This window comes from Bos javanicus, chromosome 26 (assembly GCF_032452875.1).
Source record: "Bos javanicus breed banteng chromosome 26, ARS-OSU_banteng_1.0, whole genome shotgun sequence".
Lineage (NCBI taxonomy): Eukaryota > Metazoa > Chordata > Mammalia > Artiodactyla > Bovidae > Bos > Bos javanicus.
The window spans coordinates 10,771,496-10,799,329 of NC_083893.1; the positions used below are offsets into that span (position 1 = coordinate 10,771,496).

The following is a 27,834-nucleotide window of genomic DNA, read 5'->3' on the forward strand; positions in this document are numbered from 1 at the left end:
CACACACACACACACACTCTACTGTGTATCAATTTTGAACACCTTTAAATTGTCAGTTTTAACTAGTCCAATTTTGACTCAAATCTCTTTGAGTTTGAATGTGTGGCATTTTGTTCATTTTCTGGTGAGATGAGAAACCAGAATTGAAAGAAGAGAGCAAGTAGTATCTCACTGTTAACTCCCTCTTTCCAGGCCTTGAGGTGGCTGATAACAGAAAGAATTGCTCCTACGCAGTTTGGTTGCTTAGATTCAGTTTTCCATTATCTGTTTTAGAAGGGGCTTCTAGCTACAGAAACTTGTTAATTTGTGCAAGAATTTTCATGTGCTGGCAATGTCTGGAATGTTATATGGTTAGTATATTTAATTCCTGACTGTCACATAGAGCAAAGTTTGTGATAGAATAAAGATCCTAAAACATGGGTGATTTTCATTTGAAAGCCCTTCCCATCTTAACAGTGAAAGCTTTGGTGTGATTTCAATCACATTATTTCCTAAAGTGTTCAATTCAGTTACTGTTCATTAGCTATGATTCTATGATTTAGAAGAGGGACTAATATTAAGAGGATGATCTTCTGTAGAGAAGGTAAGAATTGGTTGAGGAACTGTCATCTTGAAAAGAGAAATTGATACTGATAAATATCTTTAGTTCAGAGCTGCTTTAGACAAAGACCATAGATTCAAATGTGTTTTAAAAAGTAAAAGTCAGGCAAATATAATGTTAAGAAATTAAAAAATTCCCAAATGATTAATATATTACAAATAACACGCCCCTGTGCTTTTGGAAACTTAAAATTCATTTTTGATTATAAACAGTGTTACACATATAATTATAATTTATATATTATATATAATATAATTATAATTTCTATTATAATCAGTGTTACGCATCTCTGTATTCACAGAGTAGGTGCTAAAGAAATGTCTGTTGGGTTGTAAAGGCAGTGGTTTGATAGTGAAGCCAGCACACTGAGGCATAATTCCTCTGATCTGTTTACCAGTTCCAGTTATTCTTTAAATAGAATTGTTGACATAGAAAAAGTAAGCTACATTTTATGGTGAGTTGGGTGTAGCAGGAAAAACACTGTAATATGAGTAAGGTGACTTAGACAAGTCCTAGCTCTCTGCTTTTTTGCTCATGAGTGACCCTGGATAAGTCAGGTATTTTCTCGATATTTTGGTGTGATTTTTTTTCTCCTGGAGTCTGGATGTTAGTAATGGATTTTTGCTTTTTAATTTATTTTTAAAATATTTTTCTTCCTGTCTTTCTTTGCCTGGGCTGGGACTTAGTTGCAACATGTGAATCTTTGCTGCTGCACACAGACTCTCTCTAGTTATAGTATGTGGGCTCCAGAGCTTGTGGGCTTCAGTAATTGTGGCACATGGGCTTAGTTTCTCCATGGCATGTGGGATCTTAGTTTCTCCAACCAGGGATCGAATCCATGTCTTCTGCATTGCAAGGTGGATTCTTAAGCACTGGACTACCAGGAAGTCCCTGGAAATGCATTTTTAAATCAGCCATCCCAGAAGGAAAAGATGGCAACCACAGTTCCTTCATCCTTCCTTCCTTGGAGGTCCCATGGTATATTGTGACTTGGCAATGCAGGCTTTGGTGACAAAGGGGGAAAGGCTAAAAGGGAAGATTTGGGGACTCCTGTGACAGTGATTTATACACAAAGAATATTTAGTTCCCTTAACCCAGAACATGCCATGAAGTAGAAAAAATAATGTATGCCATGAAAAATGTGAAAAATGACCTTGAGGGAAAAAACCCTCAGAACTAGTAGTTTAAAAAATTGTGATGCTTGGCAATGAATTTACATATTCCACACAGAAGGAAAGATTATTTAAATTTGTGTTTAGAGAGACAAACAATAAATGTTTAGAAAACCTGAGAAAGGGATCAAACAGACATTAACCCCAAATGTTTCTATACATTTTAGGAGCTCATTTTTCTGAGGAACTCAAGCCTACAACTGACTAAGATAAATTTGACACAGTGTCCCTTATGGATTTTGTCTCCCAAACAAAGGAACCAATATTAAAAGAAGTTCATTTTTCCTGAATAAAAGTGAAAAAAATCCTGTTGGATTTATTGTGAAAGCCACCAGGCTCTTATGTCCGTGATTCTCCAGGCAAGAGTGCTGGAGTGGGTTGCCATTTCCTCCTCCAGCAGATCTTCCCCACCCGGGGATTGACCTTAAGTCTTCTGCACTGTTGGCAGATTATTTACTGAGTCACCTATTAGTGCTGGTTAACCAGGAAGGAGTTCATCAGCACTGACTATTCTGTCACTATATATGAAAAAGGAAGAAATAGAACATGCTGTACGCTAAGTACCAGGTTTGGGAGAAATTACCACTTTTTATCCTCAGCGCTTCGAGACAGAAACTGCTGTTGTCACTCACAGATCAGGACCTTGAGGATCCCTGAGGTTATCTAACTTGCCTAAAGTCAATGTCGACCGCAGAGCTAGGATTCAAGCCCAGTTGTTTTGAAATTTCATGTATTTTCCCAGTCTGCTACGTTGTCGCTTGAGCTACCATCTGTGATGCTGTTTCTCAGGTGGTTTGGAGAACCCGAGGTTTGGACTGTTATTCGGTTGACCTGCTCCTTTTTTGGAGATGGGTCAGTGGAAGGATGGAGCCTATGTCGATCTGTGTGCAGCAAATAAAATACAGCCGTTTGGGGTGAGTTAACACCTTTTTTACCAAGTTGCTTAGATCAGAAGTCAGTAAAATTCTCTTCATGCTTTTCTTTTACAGATATTTATCTCTGTTTCCGGACCATTGTCTAAAGGTGAAAATGCCCACATGGCTGGTATCAACTCTGAGGGGCTGAAATTGAATATTACTGAAGCGAACTCCTGCCAAGAAGGCCTGTATCGTGAGCACCAGTTTTGTTGTCAGCCTTGTCCTCCTGGTATGTTATACACACGCAAACAAAAAAAAATCCAGTAATCAGGGTGAAAATCGGGGTGAGGACTAGCATGTGGTAATAATGAAGAGAGTGTTTTTACAGCATTTAGTTCTCCTGCATTATGGCATGACTGAAAAGAAAAACAACTATGACATTATTTTCCCAAGACTGGCTTAATTTTTTAATTTATTTACTTTTTAATTGAAGGATAATTGCTTTACAGAATTTTGTTGTTTTCTGCCAAACATCAACACTAATCAGCCATGGGTGTACATATGTCCCCTCCCTCTTGAATCTCCTCCCCAACCCACCCCTCTAGGTTGTCACAGAGCCCCTGTTTTAGTTCCCTGAGATACACAGCAAATTCCTGTTGGCTGTCCATTTTATATGGTAATGTAAGTTTCCATGTTACTCTCTCCATACATCTCACCTTCTCCTCTCCTCTCCCCATGTCCGTAAATCTATTCTCTATGTCTGTTTCTCCATTGCTGTCTTGCTAATAAATTCATCAGTACCATCTTTCTAGATTCCATATATATGAATTAGTATATGATATTTATCTTTCCCTTTTTGACTTACTTCACTCTGTATAATAGGTTCTAGGTTCATCCACCTCATTAGAATTGACTCAAATGTGTTCCTTTTTATGACTGAGTAATATTTATTGTGAATATATACCACAACTTCTTAATTCATTCATCTGTCGATGGACATCTACCTTGCTTCCGTGTTCTAGCTATCGTAAATAGTGCTGCAATGAACGTTGCAATTTTGGTTTCCTCAGGGTATATGCCTAGGAGTGGGACTGCTGGGTCATACGGTGGTTTTATTCCTCCAAGACTAGCTTATTTTATCTTTATCACACTGATTTGATGTGAACATGAGTAAATGTAATTTGTAAATGACATGTAACTCAGAAGTGAGAGGACTTATTTGTTTAGCTCCATTTTTCTTTTTTTTTTTTTTTATAGTTTTCTATATATAGGTCTTTAGTTTCTTTAGGTAGATATATTCCTAAGTATTTTATTCTTTTTGTTGCAATGGTGAATGGAATTGTTTCCTTAATTTCTCTTTCTGTTTTCTCATTATTAGTGTATAGGAATGCAAGGGATTTCTGTGTGTTGATTTTATATCCTGCAACTTTACTATAATCATTGATTAGTTCTAGTAATTTTCTGGTGGAGTCTTTAGGGCTTTCTATGTAGAGGATCATGTCATCTGCAAATAGTGAGAGTTTTACTTCTTCTTTTCCAATTTGGATTCCTTTTATTTCTTTTTCTGCTCTGATTGCTGTGGCCAAAACTTCCAAAACTATGTTGAATAGTAATGGTGAAAGTGGGCACCCTTGTCTTGTTCCTGACTTTAGAGGAAATGCTTTCAATTTTTCACCATTGAGGATAATGTTTGCTGTGGGTTTGTCATATATAGCTTTTATTATGTTGAGGTATGTTCCTTCTATTCCTGCTTTCTGGAGAGTTTTTATCATAAATGGCTGTTGAATTTTGTCAAAAGCTTTCTCTATTTGTTTAGCTCCATTTTTCAATAGCCAAAAAAGACTAAGTTGTGGATATTAAAACTTACCACATCAGAACTGGTTAGAATGTATCATAATAATTGTGGAGCTCTAAATGCAAGAAACTTCTACCCTTAAGAGATATGTCTCAACACTTCCCTTCAATCAGAAAGTCTCTAAGAATGTTTGTCCTAGCACTGAAGCCTGAAAAATACATTTGCATTTTGCAACCGAATAACTAGATGAGCTACGAAAGCAAAGAATAAAAACCAACCATTTTTTTTAAATCAGTATTTTTGAAATGAAAACCAATTTCAGATCGGAAATCCTCTGAACACTAGCAAATTAAAAGCTAAGCAAAAAGCAATTGTGCAGACTTTTATTTTCAACACGGAGTAGAGTTGACTATTATGTTATACAGATAAGCATTTCCCAGCTGCATCATGAAGGAAGACAGGAAGATAAAGGAAAACAGCACATGGGCATATATAATAGATTAATAGAACCATAAAGGATGGTAGTTGGAGAAGGCAATGGCACCCCACTCCAGTACTCTTGCCTGGAAAATTCCATGGGCGGAGGAGCCTGGTAGGCTGCAGTCCATGGGGTCGCTAAGAGTCAGACACGACTGAGCGACTTCAGTTTCACTTTTCACTTTCATGCATTGGAGAAGGAAATGGCAACCCACTCCAGTGTCCTTGCCTGGAGAATCCCAGGGACCGGGAAGCCTGGTGGGCTGCTGTCTATGGGGTCGCACAGAGTCAGACACGACTGAAGCGACTTAGCAGCAGCAGCAGCAGCAGCAGCAAAGGATGGTGGTAGGTTTCATGTTTGGCTTTCTGGGCCTCCAGTACTTAAGCTGCTAAACAGATGTGGGCCCTGTTTATGAAAAGATTCTAACAGTCTTACTTGGCCTTCTCTCCAGGTTTTAACAATCCTTATGGAAAATCTGTCATAATCCAACTATATTTAAGCCTGTTTATATTTAGTCTCCTCCAAATGAGAATAAAGACTGGCTTCCTGGCTTTTTGTAATCTGCTGGTAAAGAATCCGCCTGCAATGTGGGATACCTGGGTTTGACCTCTGTGTTGGAAAGATCCCCTGGAGAGGAGAAGGAAATGGCAATCCACTCCAGAAATCTTGCCTGGAAAATCCCATGGACAGAGGAGCCTGGTAGGCTACAGTCCATGGGGTCGCAAAGAGTTGGACATGACTGAGCGACTTCATGCTCACTCACAAACACCATCTATTTGTCTTATGAATTGAGATCTTTACTCATATTTTTAAATGCTAAAATGCAAATTAAAATGAAGATAATATGCTTTGCATATCAAGCTGTTAAGGACTTTTGTTTGCTTCCTTTTTTTGTTTTGCTTTGTTTTATTTTCATTTTCGAAGTGATCTCAGTGAGTTTGCTTATGAGATAAGCAGACTCTCCTACATCACTCTTGGAATGTCAATTGTTAAAACATTTTAAGAAAGAAATTTGGATATGTGGGTCAAAAATTTGAAAATCTACTTATACTATAATAGATTTGTGGAAAAATGTCTTAAAAATAGTAAAAAATAAATATATGCATAACATTTCACTGTGATATCCAATGATGTGAGATTAAGTAAATTTCAAAGTATTCAAAGATTGGAATACTATGTATCAATCAAAATCATGTTTCTGATATATTTCTGATATAAACCTCAATGTATATAAATTTTCTTAAGAGATTTCTAACTGATCTGCTGGCTGGATTAACTGATTCTCTCTGCTCCATCTCTAAAACATCCTGGATGGTGTCCAATATGTACTAAAAATCTTCCCACTTCTATTCCTTTTTGAAAAGAAATTTAAGCTTATCAGTATCCAAATTGCTTCCAAAAATTTTTGTGATAGTAATATATAATTTAACATTACATAAATCAGTAAATAAATACACAGGAAAAACATTTAATTTCTATGAAAATTATTTTTAATGCTTTGGAGAATTTCAGTAAAGTCGAGTTACTAAAAAAAATTATTAATGAATTAGGTGGAGGCAAAATACATGGGGAAAATAATGAAACTATGAAAGCCTTTCATACAGATTATTGAAGTCTTTAACTTTTCTTTCCGTCAAAAACAAAGGAAGAAGGAGAAAGAAAAAAGAAATTGTGAGTGATACATTTTGGATGTGACTTAAGTGAGAAAGAAGCTGGAATTCTAATAAGTTGTTTCTATATCACAAGAGTGGCAAATAATTATACAGTTATACTTTATAAACTGAATTATTTATAGTAATTTTTCTGTGATCCCCTATTTGAATTGACTTTTTTTAATCAAAAAATATATATGCAATGTATGCAGTGTACCATAGAATCCTTCTTATTGAATATGGTGATGTGATAAGGACTTTTTTGATTAAAAAAAAGTCAATTCACATAGGGGATCACATACATACCTGTGTGTGTATATATATATACACATACATATACACATAGGTGTGTATGCATACATACACTCACATGTATATATGTGTAGGAATGCACCAAAATAATATCTCAGAGTGGTTGATATATAGGTGCTTTTTACACTTTCCTAAAATTTATACAGTGAGCATATATAGTAGTATACTCAGAAACAAATATATTTTAAAATATTATTTTCAAGAAAACAACTCCTTTTTTAATATTTTGATAAATTTAGGTTTTATCCTTTGGAAGAAAGAAAGAACTTGTGATATTATATCTCTGTCATGCCATAGGCATTCTGCAAGGTAATTCATTAAAGAGGTCAGCCCGTTTAGAAAGCAGTATTATTCTACTGGCAAGCAATTAAAGTTGTACTTTGACTTGGTTTTCTTAAACAAACTGCTGCAATGATACAGAACCCCGATGCGCTGTATTTAAATTGGTTCCGAGTTTCCACCATTTGTTTATTTTTTTCTATTGACATACCATTGCCTTTGTTTACTAAAGTATTGTATATGTTTAAATTTCATGACTTGTTTATGTATTGAGTAGTATTTTGTTTTATCAAAAGAAATGCTGTGAAAAGAAATTATTAAGAATTTCTATGTTCCTAGATTTCCGAGGAACAATTTCTATGTTCCTAGGAAAGATAGTATACATAATTTTTGCTCTTCATGCGAATAGGGCAGATTAAACTTTAAAGTGCATTCCAGCTCTCTTCAGGAAACATCCTGTACGATATTACTGGACACTTTGCTAACATCCCATTGGCCAGAATTTAATTATATGGCCATGCAAAGGAGGCTGGGAGATGTAGTCTTGACTCAGGGCAGCCATGTCTCCTAGTAAATACTCTCTTCTTATGAGAGAAGGAAAAATGGATATTGGGTGAATCAGGGATCTCTGCAACATTGATCTTTTACAAAGTTCTACATTAAGAAAAATGTGAAGACATTGTCATGTGTTGATCTGTGTAGTATCACCGTTTGCAGTTAGGTTTTTGGCACCCATAGTGGGCACACCCAGTAAAGAGCTCCCCAGTAAAGCGATCCCAGGAAGGCAAACTGACTTCCGAGAGACAGTTATGGGACAATGTTAGAAAGGAAAAGGAAAGCAAGTAAAGAATCATGCTCTGGTACACACATTCTCCAGTGCAGCGGATAAGCCACTGGGACTGTGAGATGAAGGCAGAGAAATAGGACAGAGCCCCTGAAAAGTTTTGTCATATTACGAGTTTGCAATATGATAGCTGAAATCTTTACCAAGCAGATATTGAATTGTGTTTCATAGTTTAAGTACTGGCATCAGACACTGCTTTCAGGTCCTCCCTCTGACACTTAACAGGATGACCAGCATATTCTGGTTTGCCCGAGACTTCCCCAATTTTAGCACTAACAGTCTCACATCCTGGGCACACAGGGATGATTGATTCTCCTAGCTATTTACAAGCTTCATTGGGCAAGATACTTGATTTCTTTGAGTCTGGTTCTTTAATTGTAAAATGGAAGTAGTAATAGTTCTGACCTTTTGGGATTATTGTGAACAACAAATGGAATGTGTTTCTAGTGTGTAGCAGAGCGCTTGGCTCAATGAGTGTTACTATTATCATGTATTATTACCATTGTAAGAATTATAACAGGTTCATATACATTTGAATGGGTTCATTTGAATGGATCTGATGCGTTCATATACACTTTACCTGCATTCTTCTGGATGGAATGACATGCTATATTGGAATAAGTGAAACTGAGAATTTGTGATGGCCTTATAACATATTTCTCATGAATGACAATGAGCTACTGTAAGTGAGGAATTTTCTTTTAAAATTTAACATAAATCTCAAATGTTCCTTCTCTCATTTTCTCTGTATACTAATCCACTAATCTTTTGTTGTTCCACCATGGAATCTGAAATGAGAATATTTTCTGAACAGTCATGTAAAGTAATTGTCTGAAATGTTACAATAAATTAGAGTAGCACTGGACATGGAACAACAGACTGGTTCCAAATAGGAAAAGGAGTTCGTCAAGATTGTATATTGTCACCCTGCTCATTTAACTTATATGCAGAGTACATCATGAGACACGCTGGGCTGGAGGAAGCACAAGCTGGAATCAAGATTGCTGGGAGAAATATCAATAACCTCAGATATGCAAATGACACCACCCTTATGGCAGAAAGTGAAGAGGAACTAAAAAGCCTCTTGATGAAAGTGAAAGAGGAGAGTGAAAAAGTTGGCTTAAAGCTCAACATTCAGAAAATGAAGATCATGTCATCTGGTCCCATCACTTTATGGGAAATAGATGGGGAAACAGTGGAAACAGTGTCAGACTTTATTTTTTTGGGCTCCAAAGTCACTGCAGATGGTGATTGCAGCCATGAAATTAAAAGATGCTTACTCCTTGGAAGAAAAGTTATGACCAACCTAGATAGCCTATTCAAAAGCAGAGACATTAGTTTGCCAGCAAAGGTCTGTCTAGTCAGGGCTATGGTTTTTCCAGTAGTCATGTTTGGATGTGAGAGTTGGACTGTGAAGAAAGCTGAGCGCTGTGGTGTTGGAGAAGACTCTTGAGAGTCCCTTGGACTGCAAGGAGATCAGTCCTGGGTGTTCTTTGGAAGGACTGATGCTAAAGCTGAAACTCTAGTACTTTGGCCACCTCATGCGAAGAGTTGACTCATTGGAAAAGACTCTGATGCTGGGAGGGATTGGGGGCAGGAGGAGAAGGGGTCGACAGTGGATTAGATGGCTGGATGGCATCACCAACTCCATGGACATGAGTTTGAGTGAACTCCAGGGAGGCCTGGTGTGCTGCAATTCATGGGGTCGAAAAGAGTCGGACATGACTGAGTGACTGAACTGAACTGAACTGTCATATGTACACCCTGTTTCTGAGCCCTAGGTTGAAAGAACTGAAATCACCTAGTGGAATTTTAAGTAGACAGACAAGCCAGCAACGGGGACAACCCCACCTTTACTTAAAATGGCTCCCCTGTTCTCATCTAGAGCCTGTCTACTCCAAGTATGGTTTATAAGTCAGCAAAATCCACATTAGCCAGGAGTTTGTTAGAAATGCAGAGTGTCAGGCCCTGCCCCAGACCTACTCAATCAGACCAATGCCAAAACCCTCACTTAGAAATTCTGATTTAATTGCTCTGAGATGTGACCTGAGTGAGAGAGTGAGTGAAAGTCGCCCAGTGGTGTACGACTCTTTGGAACCCCACGGACTATAGCCCACCAGGCTCTTCTGTCCATGGGATTCTCCAGGCAATATTTGGAGTGGCTTGCCGTTTTCTCCTCCAGGGGATCTTCCTGAGCCAGGGATTGAACCTGTGTCTCTCACATCTCCTGCATTGGGAGGCAGATTCTTACGTATACATAAAGCTGATTTGCTTTGTTGTACAGAAGAATCTAACACAACGTTGTAAAGCAATTATATTCCAATAATAAATTTTTTAAAAAACTAAGAAGAAGACAAAAAAGAATGCTATGAAGTTATTAAGAAAGTCATATACCTGAGAAAAACAGAATAAATTATGTTTGCTGTTCATACGAGGGGGGCAGATTAGATTTTGCCTATTCTTTTTGTTTAGTTATAACAAGTTTAGTCACTACTTAGGCTTTTCTCTTAAATGTCCCTTTATATTTTTTCTTTCATCTTTCTCTGTTCCCTTGCTATAACTTAGCTTCCCCCACAGCAATTATCACCACTTGCCATCCTGTATTTATTTGTGCATGGCCTGCTTATACCTTGAAAATGTGAAGTCTTTGGAGACCAAGGACTGGTCTTCCAAGGGTATCTCCAGCTCCCAGAACGTGCCTGGCACACAATAGGTATTCATAAACACGTCTTAAGGAAATGAATTTTCCAGAACACAGTGTTGTATGAAAAAAGAAAGTGAAACTCTCTCAGTCATGTCTGACTCTTTGCAACCCCATGGACTATACAGTCCATGGAATTCTCTAGGCCAGAATACTGGAGTGGATAGCCTTTCCCTTCTCCAGGGGATCTTCCCGACCCAGGAATTAAACCAGGGTCTCCTACATTGCAGACAGATTCTTTACCAACTAAGCTCTCAGGGAAGGCCATTGTTGTATAATACTTACTAATAGCAGTCCAGTGATTCATTTTATTTTTAAAGGAAAGCAAACATGAATATGATTTAAAGTTTTGTGTATTAAGATAGCAAACCTACACATCATAACATACTCTGCCACTTAGTGGCAAAGAAATAGAAAGAAAGAGGAGTGAAAAGGAAACTGTGAGCACTTACTGGGCAGGTCCCTTGCAGTTCTTTTAGTTGTGCAAACGAAGTGTGATTATCTCCATCACATGCATGAAGAAATTCGGCTCAGAGAGATTAAGCAGCTTGTTGAAGATGTTATTGCTGTTAAAAATATAGCCAGAGTCTTTAGAACTTCAAATGTTCTTTTCCTCAAACAGTACTATTCTTACCAGGATTTGTGGACTTTGGAAAGTCAAATGAGAAGTCAGAGCAAGAATTGGGTCATCTCAGTGGCCAGTGGCAGTCATCTCTTACTGTGAATATATACTTAACAACCTTCTTCCCTCTTCCCCCAAAGCTGGTAAAGGCATCTCTTCCAGTGCTTTTGGTCATTCTGACCTCTTTTTCATATGTTCCTATTGCTAATCATCCTATAGAAGTAGGCATAGGAACTTCCCTGGTGGGCCAGTGGTTAGAAATCTGCCTGCCAATGCAAGGAACGTGAGTTCGATCCCTGGTCCAGGAAGATTCCACATGCTGTTGGGCAACTAAGCCCATGTGCCACAACTACTGAAGCCTGAGTGCCCTAGAGCCTGTGCACCACCCCGAGAGAAGCCACCGCAATGAGAGGCCTGCGCTCCACAGCCTGAGAGTAGCACCTCCTCGCTGCAACTAGAGAAAGCCCCTGTGCAGCAGCGAAGATCCAGCACAGCCAAAAATCAATCAATCAATAAATAAAATTTAAAAAAAATAAAGTAGGCATCAGTTCAGTTCAGTCCCTCAGTCGTGTCCGACTCTTTGCAACCCCATGAATCACAGCATGCCAGGCCTCCCTGTCCATCACCAACTCCCAGAGTTCACCCAGACTCACATCCATCGAGTCAGTGATGCCATCCAGCAATCTCATCCTCTGTCATCCCCTTTTCCTCCTGCCCCCAATCCCTCCCAGCATCAGGGTCTTTTCCATTGAGTCAACTCTTCACATGAGGTGGCCAAAGTGTTGGAGTTTCAGCTTTAGCATCAGTCCTTCCAATGAACATCCAGGACTGATCTCCTTCAGAATGGACTGGTTGGATCTCCTTGCAGTCCAAGGGACTCTCAAGAGTCTTCTCCAACACCACAGTTCAAAGCATCAGTTCTTCGGTGCTCAGCTTTCTTCACAGTCCAACTCTCACATCCATACATGACCACTGGAAAAACCATAGCCTTGACTAGATGGACCTTTGTTGGCAAAGTAATGTCTCTGCTTTTCAATATGCTATCTAGGTTGGTCATAACTTTTCCTTCCAAGGAGTAAGCGTCTTTTAATTTCATGGCTGCAATCACCATCTGCACTGATTTTTGAAGCCCCCCAAAATAAAGTCTGACACTGTTTCCACTGTTTCCCCATCTATTTCCCATGAAGTGATGGGACCAGATGCCATGATTTTCGTTTTCTGAATGTTGAGCTTTAAGCCAACTTTTTCACTTTCCTCTTTCACTTTCATCAAGAGGCTTTTTAGTTCCTCTTCACTTTCTGTCATAAGGGTGTTGTCATCTGCATATCTGAGGTTATTGATATTTCTCCCAGCAATCTTGATTCCAGCTTGTGCTTCTTCCAGCCCAGCATTTCTCATGATGTACTCTGCATATAAGTTAAATAAGCAGGGTGACAATATACAGCCTTGATGTACTCCTTTTCCTATTTGGAACCACTCTGTTGTCCCATGTCCAGTTCTAACTGTTGCTTCCTGACCTGCATATAGGTTTCTCAAGAGGCAGGTCAGGTGGTCTAGTATTCCCATCTCTTTCAGAATTTCCCACAGTTTATTGTGATCCACATAGTCAAAGGCTTTGGCATAGTCAATAAAGCAGAAATAGATGTTTTTCTGGAACTCTCTTGCTTTTTCCATGATCCAGCGGATGTTGGCAATTTGATCTCTGGCTCTCAGTAACTCTTTTAGCTTTTGTCTTGGGAGAAATTCTGTCTCTTGATATGATTTTTCAACAGCCTTCTCCACTACTGTATTTATATTTCATTAGCTTAGCCCTTCCACTCCTGTTTCAGGAGTGTTTTATTATCATCCCTGCAGACTTCCCTTGCTGTTGTTTAAACACTTGTGTTTAAACACTTGTTCCATTTTTTCCCCATGGGCAGGCAAACGGAAAAACGGTGATTGCAAACGCGACGGAGATATACCAGAATGTGTGCTCTGCTCAGAGGGGAACGAGTACACAGACAAGAGCCATCATTCTGACAAATGCATAAGATGTAGTATCTGTGATGAAGAACATGGTAAGTGTCTTAAAAAAACATTCAAAAGGGACAAATCATGGTACTGCATGTAGCACCATGTATAATACAGTCAGAAACTGGGACCTATGCTAGGGCTATGTCAACATACAGGAGGGAGAGGGTGGGGCTGATGGGGATGAAGCAGGATCAGGTACCCAGTGAATGAGTGGTCTGGACATTTATGGGTCAACTCTAGGCAATTCTTCCAGATGTAAGAGAATGACTAAATGTAAGCATGGTGAACAGGACCCATCAGCTCTAACCAGAATTGCAGGGACTTTCTTTCCTGCCTTGATTTATGCTTGTAAAATGGCTTTTGTTCTTAGCCAGAAAGAGCTCAGAAGCCTGCAGATACAAGGACACAGAAACCCAAGAGGTGGGTGGACTGCTCCCCGTTTCTCTGAGGATCTGGCTTGTCCTGATAATTACTGTTGAGGACCTGAATTTTCATGGATATTCCAGTCTATCTTGAGGGTTCAGATTAAAATAAAGCAGAAGTACTCCCAGTTTTGTTAAGAAGAACATCAAGAACCCTCTGGACATAAAGCTTTTCTTGTCCCTATGCGGGCTCTAAAGCAGTGTTTCTCAACCCTAACTGTATAGTAGAATCAAACAGTAAGCTATGAAAATTGCCCACATTTAGGTCCAATTTCAAGGGCTTCCTAAGTGGCTCAGATGGTAAAGAATTTGCCTGCAATGCAGGAGACTCAGGTTTGATCCCTGGGCCGGGGAGATTCCCTGGAGAAAAGAATGGCTACCCACCACAGTATTGTTGCTTGGAGAATTCCTTGGACAGAGGAGCCTGGTGGGCTACAGTCCATGGGGTCACAAAGAGTTGGACACCACTGAGTGACTTTCACTCACTCTCTCACTCAGGTCCCATCTCAGAGCAATTAAATCAGAATCTCTAAGTGAGGGTTTTGGCATTGGTCTGATTGAGTAGGTCTGGGGCAGGGCCTGACCGAGCTCCTGGGTGATGCTGAGGTTGCTGATCTATAAGCCATACTTTGAGTAGCCAGGCTCTAGACGAGAACAGGGGAGCCATTTTAAGTACAGGTGGGATTGTCTAGGTTGCTGGATTGTCTGTGTGCTTAAAACACTGCTAGATGATTTCAGCTCTTTCAACCTGGGATTGTCTATTTGGCATTTAAACGCTAGATATGTTACTAAAGGTTTGATGGTTTGATTGCTGATGTCAGCACTGGATCTCAAAAACGCATGCTGCTCCTGCGCATCCTTTTCATTGTTCATTCATCAAATTGGTATTCTAGGGCTAGAAGTGGAACAAAACTGTACTCGGACCCGGAATACCAAGTGCAGATGCAAATCGAACTTTTTTTGTAACAGTTCTCCGTGTGAACACTGTAACCCTTGCACCACGTAAGTTGTAGTCTTTCTCTGGTTAAAACAGTAGGTGTATCTTGAGAGAAAATGATTTCCTGAAAGGGAAGCAGCACTGGCTGAGAGTGAAAAATTTGGGTTTTAATCTTGCTTTGACTCCAAGAAACTAAACAACCATTTTTTCACCCAAACATCCTGTGTCTAAACATTTATTGAACACTTCCTGAGTGCTTGATTCTGTGCTGGCTGCTCAAGCCATTGATGTATGCAGACGCATGCCTGGTCTTGAAGATCTAAGGCTAGAGGCAGAGAGTGTCAAGGAAGATGATGGTTATTATGTCCAGACCATATGGTTAGACTTGTGTTCCAGATTTTGAGTTATATAGGAAAACCTTTGAACTCTGGGGGATGGGTAAAGATATGACACATGGCTTGAGTCTTGAAAAAAGGAAGGAAAGATACTTACCTGGTGTGAACAGAAAGGACATTTCAGGCAGGGGAACAGCAACTGCAACAAGGCAAAAGGAAGCTCTGGGGAACAAAGGACCTGGCTGGAGTTTAGGAAAGACTGAGAAGGAACCAGGTCAGATCATGAAGGACCTGTCTTTCATGCTAAAGTGCTTGATTTTAACCCAAAGATAGGACACCTGATTGTAGGTTTCACTTTTCTTCCGATTAATTGGGTGATTTTGAAAAGATCACTTAACCTCTCTGCACTTTGGTTTCTTCACTCATTTTGTTGTTGTTCAGTCGCTAAGTTGTGTCCGTTTGCGACCCCATGGACTGCAGCATGCCAGGCTTCCCTGTCCTTTACTATCTCCCAGAGTTTGTTCAAACTCATGTCCATTGAATTGATGATGCCATCCATCCATCTCATCCTCTGTCGCCCTTTTCTCCTCCTGCCCTCAATCTTTCCCAGCATCAGGGTCCTTTCCAATGAGTTAGCTGTTTGTATCAAGTGGGCAAACTATTGGAGCTTTATTTTCAGTATCAGTCCTTCCAATGAATATTCAGGGTTGATTTCCTTTAGGACTGACTGGTTTGATCTCCTAGCTGTCCAAGGGACTCTCAAAAGTCTTACCCAGCACCAGGGCTAAAAAGCATCAATTCTTCGGCACTCATACTTCTTTATGGTCCAAATCTCACATCCGTACATAACTAACGGAAAAACCATAGCTTTGACTATATGGTCCTTTGTCAGCAAAGTATTGTCTCTGCTTCTTAATACGCTGTCTAGTTTTGTCATAGCTTTTCTTCCAAGGAGCAAGCGTCTTTTAATTTCATGGCTGCAGTCACCATCCGCAGTGATTCTGGGGCCCAAGGAAATAAAGTCTGTCACTTTCCATTTTTACCCCCATCTATTTGCCATGCAGTGATGGGACTGGATGCCATGATCTTAGTTTTTTGAATGAGGATGCAAATAATACTCACTTGTCTTATCAACATCATTTCTGTGACAATCAGATTGGGTAGTATGTGCTGTAGAAATTTGTCCAAGCTCACCTAGTTAGGGAATGGGCAGAGCCAGGTTATAATTCAGACAATTTGTCAGTATTTGGCTATCTGAAGAAAATCCTACAGGAACTTCTTGAGTGCCCTAATCACTAATTGATATAAAAGAGGAGGCCTTTAAGGGGCTAGCTAAGTAGACTCCATAAGCAGCAGGCTGGGCAGTGGGCTATTGTCTGACCATTTAATTGCTCTATGACTGTTTTGAAATTGCTTTTGGAAATTTATAATTTTACGTTTATTAGCTAATTAAACTTTATTTTTATGTCTATTCCATCTTTTTTCTCACATGTTGATATTTTAATGCCTTTTTTTTAACCTCAAGGTATTTGTAACCCTAAGGTATTTTTAACCCATAGTCATTCTTTAGGATATTTTTCATCCAAACACCCAAATTATGTCATGAATTTGCACCAAGTAGATGCTAAAAAACACTAAGATCGTGTCATCCGATCCCATTAGGCATGCGTGCTTAGTCGCTCAGTCATGTCTGTCTCTTTGCAACCCTATGGACTGTAGCCCACCAGGCTTCTCTGTCCATGGGATTCTCCAGGCAAGAATACTGGATTGGGTTGCCATTTCCTTCTCCAATCTGGTCCTATCACTTCATGGCAAATAGATGGGGAAAAAATGGAAACAGTGACAGACTTTATTTGCTCGGACTCCAAAAATCACTGTGGATGGTAACTGCAGCCATGAAATTAAAAGACACTTGCTCCTTGGGAAAAAAGCTATGACAAACCTAGACAGTGTATTAAAAAACAGAAACATTACTTTGCTGATAAAGGACTATATAGTCAAAGCTATGGTTTTTCCATTAGTTATGTATGGATGTGAGAGTTGGACCGTAAAGAAGGCTGAGTGCCGAAGAATAGATGCTTTCGAACTGTGGTATTGGAGAAGACTCTTGAGAGCCCCTTAGACAGCAAGGAGATCAAACCAGTCAATCCTAAAGGAAATCAACCCTGAATATTCATTGGAAGGACTGATGCTGAAGCTGAAGCTCCGATACCTGGGCCACCTGATGTGAAGAGCCAACTCATTGCAAAAGACCCTGATGCTGAGAAAGATTGATTGCAGGAGGAGACAGGGATGACAGAGGATTAGATGGTTGGTTGGCATCACCGACCCAATGAGCATGAGTTTGAGCAAACTCTGGGAGATGGTGAAGGACAGGGAAGCCTAGCATGCTGCAGTCCATGGGGCTGCAAAGAGTCAGACACAGCTGAGTGACTGTACAACAACAACAAAATGCTAATCTAGAAATATTTGAGGGAATATGTTTGCCAGAGATGCAAAAATGGATAAAATGTCCCTGGATTTATAGTATGTTATTGAAAATGATCAAGGAATCAGTCCATCAGAATTTTTGAATTCCCTCTGTATTTTTTTCTAGGTGTGAACATGGAATCATTGAGAAATGCACACCAACGAGCAACACCAAATGCAAAGGTTATTATTTCTTTTTATGATTATATTCTCCTTTCTCCCAAACTCACTGTAAAATATGAAGAAAAGGCAATCCATTTTGACTCTTCGAGTACTTTGTTTTCATCTTTTTTTTAATAATCTTAAGAAGTATGTACTTTCATATATCATGTACAATGTTCCTATCTACAGGATCCAGATCTCACGCAAACAGTTTATGGGCCCTCCTGATCCTCCTCATCCCAATAGTTCTAATAATATACAAAGGTAAGCTCTTCCTTCATTCAAATGGCGAGTTGAAGTGACTTGGGAAGTCATTGTTCACAAGAATTCCCTTCTGTCTTCTACTTGTAAGAAAGCTCCTACCAGGTAGCAACTCTAGTATAGTTAAATTCCTACTTCTAAATGCACCCCTGAGAGCTGATAAGAATAGATGATATTATCCTTCAGCTACTGTTTCTGAGCAACCATTCTGGGGCACTGATTGGGTATTCCCATCCTCCCCATGAACAAGGGTATTTTCATTTACACAGCAGCCAAGTTGGCCAAGAATTAGAAGTAGTCCTTGACTCTACATTGAGATCATCCCCTGCATAAAGAGAACTCCAAGAGCAAAGGGATTGCAGCAGACACTTGATAAATTCATCCCTCTCTGTGCCTCTTCTCCCTTGTCAAGACCCCATGTTTTTTTTATTATTTATCCACTTTAAAGACTGTGGCATACCTTTTATGCAAGAGTTACTTAGTAAAATCATCAGGTAAACCAAAATTTGGAATACTTGTAATTACCCTGGGCTTCCCAGGTGGCTCAGTGGTAAAGAATTTGTTTGCCAATGCAGAAGACACGGGTTCGATCCCTGGGTCAGGAAGATTCCCTGGAGAAGGAAATGGCAATCTGCTCCGGTATTCTTGCCTGGGAAACCCCATAGTCAGAGGAGCCTGGTGGGCTACAGTCCATGGGGTCACAAAAGAGTCGGACACAACTTAGCAACTAAAGCAACAACAATAATTATTCTAGAAAACTCCCATTAGATCATTCATACAACACATGGCAGAGCCAACTTTTGATAACACTGATACATCCAATTTTTCCTTTCTGTTGGAACAAATCACTGTTTCTCCAGGTCAGCTGAAGATAAAAAAATTGTCTTGCCTTGAGAGGTTTAGCTGAAAATATAAACTCAATGTTTAAACAATGCCACTTCCCAGCAAACTGAAGTCAACTTTCTGTAACCTATGGCTTCTGTGTCCTGCTGTAGCCATGTCACCCAGCTTCAAGCGAGTGAGACAGAGTGGCGATGGCCACACAGTAAGTCAAAAGCCAGCTTCAGGCTACTGTGTGGTAACTGGATGGCTCCATTAAGATGTGGCATATCAGGACATTCCTAACGGTCCAGTGGTTAAGATTTCACCTTCCAGTGCTGGGGGTGTAGGTTCGATCCTGGTTGGGGAGCTACGATCCTACATGCCTTATGGCCAGAAAACCAAACATAAAACAGAAGCAATACTAGAACAAATTCAGTGTGTGTGTTAGTTGCTCAGTCGTGTCTAACTCTTTGCGACCCGAATGGACTGTAGCTCACCGGGCTCTTCTGTCCATGGAATTCTCCAGGCAAGAATACTGGAGTGGGTTGCCATTCTCTTCTCCAGGGGATCTTCCTGACCCAGGGATCGAACCCAGTATCCCACAATGCAGGCAGGTTCTTTACCATCTGAGCCACCAGGGAAGACTTAACAAACTCAATAAAAGACTTTTAAAATGGTCCACATAGAAAAAAAAATTTAAAAAAAGATGTGGCATATCTCTGTACCACTTGACTCAGTGGGATGGAATTTTCAAAATCAGGACAAATAGGCTTCTTTTGGTGCTTGGTTGCTGTACATTTTAGTGAATGAATTTCTCCTTTCTTCTCATGCTTCTCAGTATGAGACTTTGTTCTGTCATGCTTCCTACAAGGCTGAGACCTGAGTCTGATAGATATTTCTTGGATCTTTCAGTGGTGAAAAGTCGAGAGAGGAATAAAAAAAATGATTATTGCAACTCTGCAGCCTCAAATGATGTAAGTGTTGAAATGTGCATCAGCTAACCTAAAAAAATAGTCATTCAGCTTTTTACTTGTTACTTTTTAAAAATTAATTTATTTTAATTGGAGGCTAATTACAATATTGTGGTGGTTTTTGCCATACATTGACCTGAATCAGCCATGGGTGTACATGTGTCCCCCTACTTGTTACTTTTTAAAAAGCAAACCTTTATGGTGCTTGTGTGTGCATGGATTAGAGGGGCATCAAAAATGAATTAAGATATGGTGCCCAGTTTATAAGAAACTTCTATACAAATAACATACAAATAAATTCTTATTAATAAGTTCTCACTTACACAAAGGGAGCTGACAAAAGGATGTGGCCAAGCATCCACGTTCCATGTTGGTATTATTCATGAACAGAAATGCAGAGAGATATCCTTTCCCAGAGCATGGATTCAACATGCCCAAGCAAAGAGATTACTCTGGAAGTCCACACTAAAGGCACAACTCAGCTCTCTCCAGTCACTTGTTACCTTATCTGTCACCATATCTTTTTCCAACATGGAATCAAAGCCTGTCACATCGCTAAAAAAAGGAGTTCCCTGGTGGCCTAGTGGCTTTCAGTGCCGTAGCCTGGGTTCAGTCCCTATCAGGGAACTGAGATCCTGCAAGCCGTGCCCAAAGGAGGAAAAAAAAAAAAAACAGCCAAAGGTACAATGGGGAGAGTGACCCGCTCACCTGGTGAATATTGATTTTCTCATTTGGGGCCAGTGGGATTTAGGGTTCTTTAAATCAATATAGTACAAAATCATTTCAACTTAAACTATGTTCTTGTGTCAAAAATTCAAATCGTTACAGTAAAGAAAATGTTAGAATGATGTTTACTATGTTGTTTTTCATGTGCCTGTACAAAGAATAATCTCAGCACATTTCACAAACCCTTAGGTTTCTTGCCTCTGTAAAAAATGAACCATTATTCCCTTCGTTTCTGGTTAGGCTGGAACATTTCAGAATAAAAATTTGAATGGTGAAAGAATCCTCCTTAGTCATTTAGTCTAATTGTATACATCAAGTAAGTGTACTTCCTTGAGTATTAAGGAAGAATTGGAAGATTGCATTTAGAGTATTCTAAATATATTTTTATTTCCCTCTCTTCTTCCCTCTGTTTTTGTTTTTGTTTTTTTTTTTTCCCCAGGAAGGGAGGCAACTGAATTTAACAGGTAAGATTTTTATCATTTTGTTTGATAGAGATGGCTTCCTTGGGAGTAACAGGCTAATTTTGCAGTTAAAATAATGTTGTAAATTTCAGTGGCACATTGTGGGGTCTTGCTATTCCTTGAGGCTGCACTTCTTCCTGCTCACTAACAAGGGTTTCTTAGGCAGTGTGTTTAAATTTATAACTAATGCTCATTATTAAAAATAAGTCAGGTAACATAAGATGCTATATTCTTACAGCTTTGTTTTCCTTCACAAGCAGTTGGGTATAGTATAGAAAAACTCTGCCTAAACTCCTAGGTAATCTGAATTGTAGACTCAGTTGTATACTTACTCTTGGTGTATCCTAGTTCCAGTGAGTCAGTGATAAGATGGTCATAAACCCTTGGCCTGCCTTTTATATTTGTGGATCATTGATCATCAGGTCCATGAAGGCATTAGAAATGAGCACTTCCAGCCCTCTTATTATATAGATGATAAAAGAAGATGCAGAGATGTTATGTATCTTGCCCAGGGTACAGAGCAAATTACTGGGGACATAGAAGGAGCTGGGATAAGAACTCAAGGTTGTTTCTGTTTTTATTTTTCCCCAAATGGCTCTTTAGATGTCTAGGACTTACCCATATTCTTAAGTACAGTAAGAAGAGAAATAACTATGGTTTTTCAAAAGTGGGAATTTTGTTTAGAAAAACAAATTTTCAGAGACTGTTCTCTATTTTTTAGATGTTGACTTGGGTAAATATATCCCTAGTATTGCTGAACAAATGAGAATAACTGAAGTTAAAGAGTTTGTTCGGAAGAACGGTATGGAGGAAGCCAAAATAGATGATATCATGCATGACAATGTCCATGAAACAGCTGAACAGAAGGTCCAACTGCTCCGAAATTGGTATCAAAGTCATGGGAAGAAAAATGCATATTGCACTTTGACTAAAAGTCTCCCAAAAGCTCTTGCAGAGAAAATTTGTGACATAGTCATGAAGGACATTACTAATGAACGTGAAAATGCAAACTTGCAAAATGAAAATGAAAACTTGGTTTAAAGTGAAAAACAACTAACTCAGTTCTGAGAATATACTAAATATTCTAAATATGTTCAAATAAGTTCTGAGTAGCTATAGATATTGCTTGGCTTGGCTTTTTACTGGGTGTGTTTTCTTTTTTCATTTATTAGATTTGTAGAGCTAATATATTTGCTCAAAGCTATTTGTAGGGCTAATAGCTTTTAGCATTTCATGATTCTGCTTTCAAGGATTTTTAAAGTCTAGTTGGGGAGATGAATGCTGGTGAGAGTAAATACCCATGTTCATCTTCTTGCCTGTTAAGTGTCTAAAAAAGCGTGAATTCAAAGATTGAGATCATGCTCAAGTGTGTAACATATGATCCTGTCAGTGTGAAGGTAATTAATGTATGTGAACACACATGCCTATCCACAGGTTGACCCCATTCCATGAATTAGTCGATGTGATCAACTGCCTCTAAATTACCTCCCCAGCTCCACTGATAATTCTAGAGATTTTGCCATATTTATAAATTTTGTTTACACCTTTGAGAGGAGTATATTCAGGGAAAACCTGCACATATCCTCTGAACGTAAAATTTAATAAGGATTAAGATCTTTACACAGATTATTGCACAAATAATCTTTACACAGTTTATTGGCCTTTCATAGTGAAATATTTCCATTTTGGATTCACATAGAAAATGCAGACTCAGTTATAATGCTTGAATATTTTATATTTGTCACTTGGATCAAATAACCCACTTCTTTCTCAGGTGTCAAACATTTTGATCAGGAAAGAATTATTAGATCACTGTCATCTCTCTGTTTTCACCTTGATGTGCATCCTGGTAGACTGTGTATCCCCAGACTTGAAAGGACTTTCTAAGAAACACTGAATGATTCGTGAAAAACTGGGGCTGCCCTTAGAAACATCTAGCTTGGTTTGGAGAGACCAGCTGCTCTTATGGAAGGTAGCTTTGTGGCATATCATGAGCCCATGTCTATCATCAAAGCTGATAAGATAGATTCTTATTTTGTTCCATCCCCCACAAAGTACTCAGTAACTTGCCATGTGTTCTCTGTTAGTGTAAAGTCAGCTTATACACAGCAGAAGTGAAATCATACTGCTGCTGCTGCTAAATCGCTTCAGTCATGTCCGACTCTGTGGGACCCCGTAGGCGGCAGCCCACTAGGCTCCCGCGTCCCTGGGATTCTCCAGGCAAGAACACTGGAGTGGGTTGCCATTTCCTTCTCCAAGGCATGAAAGTGAAAAGTGAAAATGAAGTCGCCCAGTCATGTCCGACTCCGAAATCCCATGGATTGCAGGGCTCCTCCATCCATGGGATTTTCCAGGCAAGAGTACTGGAGTGGGGTGCCATTGCCTTCTCCAGAAATCATACTAGGTGTTAAGAATTGCTTCTGTTGTTTTCTGTAGCTTCTTAGACAAGCCCCTCTCCCCACTATCACTTCCTTGCTTTTACATTTAAACACTTTTGAAAGTTTGTATTAACTGTGAATGTTAATAAATACTATTTATATTTGTATAGTTGTAAGTTATAAGCTGAAGCAGATGCTCCAAACTACCTAAAGAGCTTCCATTGATGGAAGATGTTTTCTCTTTATGTCTGGAAATAGAAAATATAAGTAAAAATATTTTATTAAAATCATGTTTTTGGTATTTCTGGTTATCTCTTTTTTGGTGGGACCTTGCTTTTTATTTTCCTTTTTTCTATTTATTACTAACTGTAACCTGTTCATTAATCTTTCATCCATTCTCTGATCTCTCAGGAGGTATTTCCTTTTTAAAGGCTTTTAGTGGTTAAGTCATTTCCTCCATAGGCTGCTACTCTAAGAATATATCTCCTAAACAACACATAATTACTTATTATGTGAGGACTTACCATGACAAGATTATATATTAGGCACTAGAAGTGTTGTATACTGACACATGTAAGTGAAATCTAGAAAAATGGTACCGATGAACGCATTTGCAGAGCAGGAATAGAGATGCAGATGTAGAGAACAGACGTGTAGACATAGGCAGGGAAAGGAGGGTGAGACAAATTGGGAGAGTAGCATTGATATATGGAGAAGGCACTGGCACCCCACTCCAGTACTCTTGCCTGGAGAATCCCATGGATGGAGGAGCCTGGTGGGCTGCAGTCCATGGGGTCTCGAAGAGTCAGACACGACTGAGCGAATTCACTTTCAATTTTCACTTTCCTGCAGTGGAGAAGGAAATGGCAACCCACTCCAGTGTTCTTGCCTGGAGAATCCCAGGGACGGGGGAGCCTGGTGGGCTGCCGTCTATGGGGTCACACAGAGTCGGACACGACTGAAGTGACTTAGCAGCAGCAGCAGCAGCATTGATATATATATGGTGCGTGCATGCTGTGTCACTTCAGTCACGTCCGACTCTTTGCAACCCTGTGGACTCTAGCCTTCTAGGCTCCTCTGTCCATGGATTCTTCAGGCAAGAAAACTGGAGTGGGTTGCTATTTCCTCCTCCAGGGTATCTTCCCAACCCAGGGAGCGAAGCTGCATCTCTTATGTCTCTTGCATTGACAGGTGGGTTCTTTACCACTAGCACTACCTGGGTAGTATCCTATATTACAGTACCATGTGTAAAATAGATAGCTAGTGGGAACCTGCTGTATAGCACAGGTAGCTCAGCTGAGTGCTCTGAGATGACCTAGATGGGTGGGAGGGAGGCTTACGAGGGAGGGGATATATGTGTATGTATAACTGATTTACTTTGTTATATAGCAGAAACTATGGAGAAGGCAATGGCACCCCACTCCAGTATTCTTGCCTGGAAAATCCCATGGACGGAGGAGCCTAGTTGGCTGCAGTCCATGGGGTCGCTGGGAGTCAGACACGACTGAGCGACTTCACTTTCACTTTTCACTTTCATGCCTTGGAGAAGGAAATGGCAACCCACTCCAGTGTTCTTGCCTGGAGAATCCCAGGGACGGGGGATAACTGGAAATATATAAGAAAAAGAAAAAAGTAAATAGTTCAAAGGATTTGTTTTATTGGTAAGAAAGCTAAATGGGGATTTTGAAATATTCCTTCCTGCATACTTTTTATTTCTGGCTCCGTAACGACCACTGGACTATCTCTCTTTTTTAAAATTTAATTTTAATAATACATTTTGTTTAGTCCATTATTTCCCAAATGTTATTGTTGGGAGCTGGGTTACACATTACTGACAAAATGGAGGCACGGCCCCAACCCCCTCTCCTCATCTCGCAGGCACAGTCCGGGGATGAAGGAGTTAGGCCTTGTGATTCTGACTTGTTCTTTCCTTTCTTCGGTTGAGTTGGCTGGAAAGAATGTTAAGGTGTTTGAGAGAAGCATGAGAAAGCACAAAGCCTTCTGCAGTTGTGCCCAGAAAATAATCTATAAAGTAACCATTGACATTTGTTCAAGGATCTTTACAAAGAATGTTCCAGGATGAGCACATAGCCTGCAGCTTGAGGCCATGAGAAGGATTGTTATCTGAGACCTGCTTGTGAGGGAAATATTTATGGCAAAAGAAGTTTGCTGAGTTTAGGGTTTAGGAATAATTAAGAATAGCTAGAAGCCTTTTTAGGAGATAGTGATCTTAAGATGCTAGGGGCAAACAGGATTTAGAAAGATAAGAAAGAAACTGAGGAATGTGGCATGAGTTAACAATGTAATCACAAGTTAAGTATAGGACACATAAGAGAAAGTAGGTAATAGATGCTGCTGCTGCTGCTGCTGCGAAGTTGCTTCAGTCGTGTCCAACTCTGTGTGACCCCATAGACGGGAGCCCACCAGGCTCCCTGTCCCTGGGATTCTCCAGGCAAGAACACTGGAGTGGGCTGCCATTTCCTTCTCCAATGCATGAAAGTGAAAAGTGAAAGTGAAGTCGCTCAGTCGTGTCTGACTCCCAGCGACCCCATGGACTGCAGCCTACCAGGCTCCTCCATCCATGGGATTTTCCAGGCAAGAGTGCTGGAGTGGGTTGCCATTGCCTTCTCCAGATAATAGATAGTAAAGCTGATTCTGAGAGAATCACTGAAGCAGGAACTCAGTTTGTAGGACAACAGTGATTTCTGGAGACAATAAATCTGGGTGGGGAAAACTAAAAATGTCAAACCTCTGACCTAATGCTTTTGTCAAAGTAGAAAAGAAAACCTGAAGCTTGAAATAAACATGTAGTTCCGTACTGTGAGTCAGAGGCTACATCATCGTCCGCCAACACCACTCAACCCTTCAGGCTGATTCCCTGGCTGCTGGAGCTGGACTCCAGCATGTCATCATTTCAACATGTATGCAATATAAAAACTATTAATGAGATTATTTGCATTCTTTCTTTTTTTTCCTAGTAAAGCCTTCAAAATCTGGTTTGTATTTTAGTTACAGTTTTAAACACATCTCTAGTTTGGACTGGCTGCATTTCAAAGATTCAACAGCTGGTGGCTAGTGGCTATGGTGTTGATAGTTCAGGTCTCTATCTTTATTAGGGCAGGTCTGCAAATTTAACTCTATGGCTGGTTTAGCCCTACTACTAGAGTCCAGTACTTTCACCATCTTTTCAAGGGCTTCTCTTTACTCTGGTTGGTTGGAGTGTCAACATCTCCCACCCCCATGTCATTGCTGGGAATTGTTCTGCTTACAGCACCCACAGCTGTTCTTTGCTGGCTCTCAGAGTCTTATCTCTGCACATAGTAACAGCCAAAGGTTTCAAAGAATCTCTGCACAGATTTCTGGAACTCTTTTTCTGTGTAACTTCCTTCTTTTCAGTACTCTGTTCTGAAAAGTCTGGCAGCCTCAGCCTCCTAAATACTACCCTGTGCCCCTCAACTTGATAAGAAGACTATTCTCTGCTTAGAGTTCCTCCTGTACCCGGGTCTGAAAAGAGCCTGTGGGCAGAAGGTCTGAGTGATCATAAGGGTCACCTCATTAGTTTCTATCCTCTAAGGGACAATCTGTACTCTATTATCTGGTTTTCTAGTTCTAGACAACAGTGGGGCAACTAGTTCATCTTCATGGCCAAAAGCAGAAGTCCTATGGCCACATCTCAGTATGTTGTGCTTCACTTTATTGCATTTTACAGATATTGTGATTTTTCCCAACAGGTTTTGTGGCAACCCTGCATCGAGCAAGACTATTGGTGTCATATTTTTCTAACAGAATTTGCTCACTTCGTGCTCATTTTGGTAATTCTTGCAGTATCAATATCTTGGACTTTCTCATGATGATTTATTTACTATGGTAATCTGTGATTAGAATCAAATCCCATACCAACCAGAGATGCTCAGAGGGCTCAAACAAACCTTGTGCGCACCAGGACCCAGAGACCCCACACAGACTGAGACAGAACTATTTTTGGGTGTCTCCTGAGGAGGTACAGTCAGCAGTGGACTGCTTCAGGGGCAGGGGCTCTGGGTGCAGTAGACCTGGGTATGGCATAAGCCCTCTTGGAGGAGGTCGCCATTAACCCCACCATAGAGCCAACAGAACTTACACAGGACTGGGGAGACAGACTCTGGGAGGGCACAAAGAGAAGCTTGTGTGCATCAGGACCCAGGAGAAAGGAGCAGTGACCCCACAAGAGACTGACCCAGACTTGCCCATGAGTGTCCATGTGTCTCTGGCAGAGACACATGGGTCAGACACATGGGTCATGTGGGTCAGCAGTGGCCTACTGCAGAGTCGGGGGCACTGAGTGTAGCGGTGTGTGCATGGGATCTTTTGAAGGAGGTCACCATTATCTTCATTACCTCCACCATAGTTTGGTCTTAGGTCAAATAACAGGGAGGGAACACAGCCCCACCCTTCAACAAAAAATTGGATTAAAGATTTACTGAGCATGGCCCCGCCCATTGGAGCAAGACCCAGTTTCCCCCTCAGTCAGTCTCTCCCATCAGGAAGGTCCCATAAGCCATTTATCCTTCTCCATCAGAGGGCA

General features: G+C 40.2%; 1 protein-coding gene across 4 annotated transcripts in view; it reads left to right on the forward strand.

Annotated features, from left to right (window-relative positions):
• Window positions 1-27,834, forward strand: part of FAS (Fas cell surface death receptor) — a 50,411-nt gene that overhangs the window by 12,225 nt on the left and 10,352 nt on the right. For 2 of the 4 annotated variants that reach the window (XM_061402739.1, XM_061402740.1), the window contains exons 2-9: window positions 2,763-2,919; window positions 13,233-13,370; window positions 14,642-14,750; window positions 17,617-17,672; window positions 17,841-17,915; window positions 19,647-19,708; window positions 20,871-20,895; window positions 21,614-23,571. In XM_061402739.1, coding sequence (XP_061258723.1) covers window positions 2,763-2,919; window positions 13,233-13,370; window positions 14,642-14,750; window positions 17,617-17,672; window positions 17,841-17,915; window positions 19,647-19,708; window positions 20,871-20,895; window positions 21,614-21,933 — 942 coding nt within the window. In that variant the 3' untranslated portion in view covers window positions 21,934-23,571. Of the gene's footprint in view, window positions 1-2,762; window positions 2,920-13,232; window positions 13,371-14,641; window positions 14,751-17,616; window positions 17,673-17,840; window positions 17,916-19,646; window positions 19,709-20,870; window positions 20,896-21,613; window positions 23,572-27,001; window positions 27,507-27,834 lie in introns of those variants that run through there. The other 2 variants (XM_061402742.1, XM_061402741.1) reach the window with 2 other exon arrangements.